The sequence below is a fragment of the Acipenser ruthenus genome, chromosome 17 (assembly GCF_902713425.1).
Source record: "Acipenser ruthenus chromosome 17, fAciRut3.2 maternal haplotype, whole genome shotgun sequence".
NCBI lineage: Eukaryota > Metazoa > Chordata > Actinopteri > Acipenseriformes > Acipenseridae > Acipenser > Acipenser ruthenus.
The window spans coordinates 28,730,989-28,738,073 of record NC_081205.1 but is presented as its reverse complement, the minus strand read 5'-3'; the positions used below and the strand labels follow the sequence as shown (position 1 = coordinate 28,738,073).

Sequence of the window (7,085 nt, the reverse complement as noted above, 5' to 3'; positions counted from 1 at the left end):
ATCCATTCACTGTGAATAAGAACTTGCTTGATCTGAATGATACCATTACTGTCTGGTTTCACAGACACTTGGCTCTAGTCTTGGTCACCTTACATGAGGTAGAGTCAGGTAATCTAATATTATTGGTAAACAAGGTCTGTGAAATCTGCCATGTATGTTAAAAGACATTCGTTTTATTATTATTTATTTCTTAGCAGACACCCTTATCCAGGGCGACTTACAATTGTTACAAGGTATAACATTATTTTTACAATCACTTACCCATTTATACAGTTGGGTTTTTACTGGAGTAATCTATGTAAAGTACCTTGCTCAAGGGTACAGCAGCAGTGTCCCCCACCTGGGATTGAACCCACAACCCTCCAGTCAAGAGCCCAGAGCCCTAACCACTACTCCACACTGCTGCCTGTAATTTTTTTTTATAAAGTTCTCTTAAACTGTCTAACAGGTCATGATAACAGTTGAATCTATAAGGTTATTGAAGGTTAAAGTAATCCAGTATAATAATGGCATTTCATTTTAATACCAAACAGACACAGTAGGAAATGTCATCTATCAACATAGCTTTTGTTGGTGATTATTCGTGCACAACCGACAACTTCCTAATATGAGCCTAATACTTGAGAACATCATTCTGTGGTGCCTTTATTCATTATTATGATATGTTTTGTATGTATTTCAGTTTTAAATAACGCACAAGTATGCTGTATGTATGAATATGGCTTGATTATAAAGCTTTACCATCATAATAACGTTCGTTTTCTACATCAGGCAATTTTCCAAATAAATGTTTGAAATCTGTGTCAACAATCTGATGAATTTATTTAGAAAGGAGGTAGAATGTAATCACAACATCCTCTCCACACACTTGGGGGCTCATCCAGGATACTCAGCCCATAGCTCGGAGTCATAGTCTTTGAATACCTGCTGCAACAAAGACTCTTCTTATACGACCAAACCAAATGGTTCTTTGTTATAACAGCATTTCGTAAAATAAGTGCAACTGACAACACTGCAGGAGACATGTAAGAACTTCTTAAATACATTTTTGGGCAATGGCTTATACTAGATGGTGTAGCGATCAGACAATTAAATCACAATGCAATACAGTTTTTATATATATATTAATATAGTTTATTGTTTTGTAAAGGGTGAAAATACAGTATTTTAAAAGACACATTTAAAAATGGGTATGATATACACCCCAATGACATGTAAGGTGGGGGAAGGTGACTTTATTTAACTCTTAAAAGACATTGTAACAAGAATAGTTTATCTAATTAAACAAGACATATACAGTACAAACATATATATGTACTGTATACAAAGCCTTATTTATAAACTAGTTATGAAAACAATATATAGCATACCAATATGTCATTAAAATAGCATAATAATTAAAATGCAGAGAAAGCATGCAGAAAGCAAGTGTTCAGCTGTCAAGGAAGCAGTCACTATAGCTGCCTTTATTTATCTCAGCTAACTATTAGTTTACTAATTAGTTCCTGCTCTGCCCATAAGGGCTTTCTTAGTATTCTTTTCTGGCTTCAGCAGAATAATGTAACATTTGGGAGCAAATATGGCAACAAGGAGACCAAAGCTTGATGCCAAAATAGCAAAAATTTCAACAGCTACTGTGTATTTCCCGGGTGAGCTAACATAAGCTGGTATGAATGTGATCCAAACAGCACAAAATACGAGCATGCTGAAAGTAATAAACTTAGCCTCATTAAAGTGGTCTGGTAGGTTCCTTGCAAAGAAAGCGAACAGAAAGCAGGTGCATGCTAACAAGCCTATGTATCCTAGCAGACAGCTATATCCAGTGAAAGAGCCAGCATTGCACTCAAAAATGATTTTCGCAGTTTGATACTTTGTGTTTTTAGTTGGGAGAGGAGGAGCTGTGGTCAACCACACAATACATATCACAACTTGGATAAAGGTTAAGAGGAAGACAGTGCCTCTTTGCTGGGCAACACCAAACCATTTCATGAGATTATCACCAGGTAAGGTAGCTTTAAATGCCATTATCACAACAATTGTTTTTACAAGAATGCAAGAAATACACACAACAAAGCTTATTCCAAATACCACATGCCTCAGCAGACATGTCAAGTTTGTAGGTTGCCCAATAAAACACAATGAGCAAAGAAAGCACAGTGTCAAGGAAACCAGCAACACGAAGCTCAATTCAGAATTATTAGCTTTTACCACCGGGGTGTTCCGATAAAATATAAAAACGAATAAAACACCAACTGATAAGCCGGCTCCGAATAATGCAATGGTCATCAAGCTGATTCCCATAGCATCTTTATATGAGAGAAACTCAATCTCTTTTAACACGCACTGGTTTCGTCCTTCGTTTGACCAGAAATCTGGTGGGCAATCAAAGCATTCAACTGAATCTATAAGAGAAATATAGAAAACCAAAATCACTCTTCAAATAAGGCTGGCAAGATAACAAATTGACAATAATTGATTCAGCAATGATTAGTCCAGAGTTGTATAACATGCTTTTATACATTAGAATGCAGATATTTGAAGAAAAGATACGGTTGCATTGCATCAGCTCATGAAGCATTAACACAGTTGAACCCTTATGTTTCTTGTATTTAAGGTATGCATTGCTCCTACCTATTTCACTGCTAATTGTTCCATCTGCACATGGTATACAGTTAAAACAGCACACTGGCTCCCCTTTCCTGGTCGCCTTTCTTGTGCCGGGTGCACAGCTTTCACTGCAGATAGACTGAGGAATCTAGAATTAGAATAGGTTATAAATAGATTTTGAATGTTCTGTTGAATTCAAATATATTATATTTAAACACAGAATTTGTTTAAATATAAAAATTACACTTGTATTTGTCACTGAATTCTGTAATGGGGAAATGAAAAACAAAACTTCGAAAAACGAATCTATATATAAAAAAAGAAAAGCAGAAAGAAAAAGTTAAAAGCGTAAACAGTTTTCAGTTGCAAATTATAAAATAGACAGCTAGATTGCCATGTACACCAGTTATGTGATCAAAATGGCAAAAACGAAAAAAAAACACTCAGACAAATTGAGTTACTGTACTGTTCTAGAATCAGAGTTCCAAAAGATATCGCCTTCAATTAATGATAGTTCTTGCCCAGCAGGAGCTGACTCATCGAAACGACCAATGGTTTTAATGTGTAGGGCTCCATCATTAGCCGGCTGCCAGTTCATTATGTCATAGATTGCAAGTGCATCCCCATTTTCATCAAAAGCCACCCTCTCTCCTAAATGATTAGTGAAATTGACGTCCTTTAAATAATGCAGAAGCTAGTAAGAAAGAAACAATGAGTTATTGCCTTTATAAGAATGATGAAAATATTGTGTAAAAGAAAAGTACACTTTGCAATTTTTATTATACATACAAATGCAGTGCATAAACTCATATTTATTTGGACGTATGCAGTGTAATATTAATTTGTCCCAAACAGTATGAATTCATTGTAAATTATGGAATCTAATAGGAAATCAAGTTAAGTTGTAGTTACATTGTTATTAATGCAGTATATAAAGTAGCCAGCAGAATGACTCATACAGTATATAGATCACAGATTTATGTGTATTTCTATATCCGTAGTCTGTTATATAAAATACCGAAACATGAAAACAAACAGGTCACAAGACATACAATAGTTCTAGGCTTGTATTTTTGATTTTTTATTCTTACCTGCCAGGGCTGCACAATTGTGATGTCTGCACAGGTATTGTTTTCAAATGGCCCTTTGCCACTCTCACAAGACATCAGGTTATGCAGGGAATGTGCTAAGGCATACACTGCTTTATACACATTGTAGGAAGCCCTCAATTCTGATACATCACTATAGGCTGTGTTCTTGTGCCGAATGTCCTCTGAACCTGTGCAGACTTTGCTCCCAGACAAAGCTGAGGAATTCTGTTTATTTATATTTTCTTGGAATTTGCATCCAAACATTGTTTCCCAGAACCGGACAATTAAATTATTACTGGGGTCAAAAACAGGACGGATCTGAAGGAGAAAGTTCTCCAGCCCTGGGATTTCTCCTCTACGAATGGCGATTCCTATTGTCCCACCAAAGGAGGCAAAGTTTTCCTTGCTGGCTAAAACAGTGGAGGTACTCCATGCTTCACTTGCAATCCACTGCCTGCCAGTGATGTTTTGCCGAACGACTTCTTTCACCAGCGGAGTGACGTCTGCTTCTGATGCAAACACTACAATCACTTTAGCTGTTGATTGATTTATAGTATTGACTATTTGAACAACTTTCTCCTTTTCATTGACTTTGGGGATAGTTTCTGAGAAAGAAATGCAGCCAAATTTCTCAACTTGCTTGCTGAAGGTTTTGACAGCATACTGGCCATAGTCATCATCGCTTCCTATAGCCCCCACCCAGGTCCACCTGTATTTTTTAATAATTTGAACCATTGCTTTGACCTGAAAGGTATCGCTTGGAATTGTTCTGAAGAATGAAGGGTACTCTTGTTTACTGCTCAAGCAGGAGCAAGTAGCATAATAGCTGACCTACAGAAGCCAAGATAAATGGCATATAAAATCCATATTTGGGACAAGAAACACATTACTGGACATATTCAATAGTTTTAAGCAAATATAAAGGTGCTATAGGTTTTGCAGTTTGGTAAATGATTGCAATCCATAGGTGTTTCCTGGTTTGTACCACATGGCACATTAAATTAATTACATTCAATTCCCTTTTACATTTTTAATTTCTGAAAATATAGTTTTATCATGTCAAACAAAAATACTTTTCATCAGGATAAATATAGTAAAGAATTTCAATCCAATTGACACTAATCAACTGTGGCTGTGATTATTACTGCTTTTTCATGTAACTGCCTGGCAACACATGCAATCCAGTACTTTATACTTGATAATAATACCAACAATAATGCTGAGTAAAATTATAGTTCATTATGAATATACAGCAGCCCCTTGTTTTCTTAATTAGTTTTTAGTAATTACATGCTAGTTTGTGTTATATAACTGGAGTAAAGCAACTTAAGCAATTTATCAAACCTGGAGAAGGAATTATAAGCCTTGCATATATATTTAGATGTATTGTATTTGTTAAAATATTCAGACCTTTCGTTCTCTTGTTGATTATTAAGGTGTAGTTGGAGATAATTGCTTTTCCACTTACATAGAGATTCAACAGTGTATAGGAAAAAAGAAAGGTGGTTTGAATAAATTGGCTGGTTAAATTAAACAGAAATAGAGAATGCATTTACAAAAAAAACCCCAAAAAACTGTGTAGTAATCTCAATAAAGCTTACCAGAGGCATCCGGAATAGTCCCAGAATCCTTGATATAACAATAGAATGCGTTGAACCAGGATCCCCAACAACAGCAAGGACAGGAGGGAGTCCTTTACAGCTGTAGTCAGTGATAACCTCGTCCAGACCTCCGACAAGAGCTGCTGCTGCCCTGATTGCCACTGGCAGCTTCACACAGTTATCATACAGTCTGTAACCTAGAGTAATGTTGGGAAGAAGGGTCTGGTCCCTGTTTATTTCCTCTATAGCAAAGATCATTGTCTGTGCCCACTGAAATCCTGAGAAATCAAAACTGTTACAAGACAAAATTGTCAGTGATAGTTCTGACACCAGCCAAGAACTTGAACTGCCCACTTGCTTTGCAAAGCAAACCCATTCAAAGCTGTTATCAACAGGTTTAGTCTATACAAGAAAGCTTGTATATTGCAAAACATTTTAGATGATATTAAAAAGTTTAGTCGTAGCTGATAAAAAAGGTTACAAATTGTATGTGTACAATAATAATAATAACAAGTTTATTACAGATTGTGTATGACTACCACTTCAAGGCATTACTCCCTAGAAGAAGTAGTTGCATGAATCATCACCAATGAATACATTGCTAGATTAAATATTGGGTCTGATTCATAATAAAATGAAATACAGCTAATACATTAGCCAGCTTGCTCTTACCTAAAATATTATCAGTGCATTGACACATAAAGCATAAACTCACCTGTCACACCACCACTGCTCAGGTTTAGACTTAAAGGATAATTCTGGCACTACTGTTGTAAAATGTATAGCAAATATCCCTCCTAAAATAATATCTCCATTTTTATATAAACCATTTAACTCAAATTTTTCTTGAATTTTGCATATAGGTTCTGTAACAGCAGGTGCTGAAGAGAATAAAGGCAGAAATAGAGAGAGATACAAAATGCCTTTCATTGTTACCGAACCTTGCAATATTGTTCTGATGTAGGAAATGTCCTTTAAATACAAAATGTTTTCCTCCCCTAGAGATGTAGCTGTTGAACAGCATACAAAGTAACTCCCACAGAAGTCTCAGAGCTAAATCAAGGACCACATGTGTTTTGGCAGCACCACCATACTTCATTATTCACATGTGCCTTTATTTTGCTTGCTAGAATAAATTACGTTTGTGACATAACTTCTGTAGCATTGACAGTCAGCAATGACGAAAACATGCTTCATGCAATATGTTTTTTTTAAAGAAGTGTTCCAATTAAAACTCAGTTTTAACCCAAGTCCATTATCTTTGAAACCTGTGCTCAATCCTGTTAGTAATTCACTTAGTCTCAATTATTCTCAAACCTACAGCAATTAATTAATTTGTTAACCAACGAGCCATTCACAGCACTATTGTGGAGGGAGTGATTGTTTTAATTTGTGTCCACAAAAAATGTCCAAACCACCCTCCAAACGTAACTGTGTGCAGAACAATGCTACATGATGTCAGCCCCACCAAGAAAACTGCCAGGAGCATCAACTAAAGGACCAGGACTTTCAGAACCATCAGCAAAACTGTGAAAAACCTCTACAAAAACGGTTCTGAAAACCCTTCACTGCTGAGCGATGGAAATTCCACAACTACCATCTCCGGCCATAGAGGGCGCTGTGTTGCCAACCCAGCAAGAGCCATATACAGAGACTCTGAACCCAGCTAACGTCATACTTCCTAAGATAGTCCAAACAGAATTAGCACAGCTAAGGTGTATGTAGGAGTTTTCAAATTAACATGGTTTGTTGAATTTCACCAAGCCCAGCTTTTGAAACCCAAACA

At 36.3% G+C, this 7,085-nt stretch overlaps 1 protein-coding gene across 1 annotated transcript; it reads right to left on the bottom strand.

The window, feature by feature from the left end:
* Positions 1-1,228: 1,228 nt before the first annotated feature.
* LOC117423449 (extracellular calcium-sensing receptor-like) lies at positions 1,229-6,217 on the bottom strand. The gene is made up of 6 exons (XM_034039260.3): positions 6,015-6,217; positions 5,300-5,591; positions 3,699-4,529; positions 3,074-3,301; positions 2,632-2,755; positions 1,229-2,402 (listed from the first exon to the last, which is right to left on the bottom strand). Exons 2-6 carry the CDS (start codon positions 5,555-5,557, stop codon positions 1,495-1,497), a joined length of 2,349 nt encoding a protein of 782 aa, XP_033895151.2. The 5' UTR covers positions 5,558-5,591; positions 6,015-6,217; the 3' UTR covers positions 1,229-1,494.
* Between the last annotated feature and the right edge of the window lie 868 nt (positions 6,218-7,085).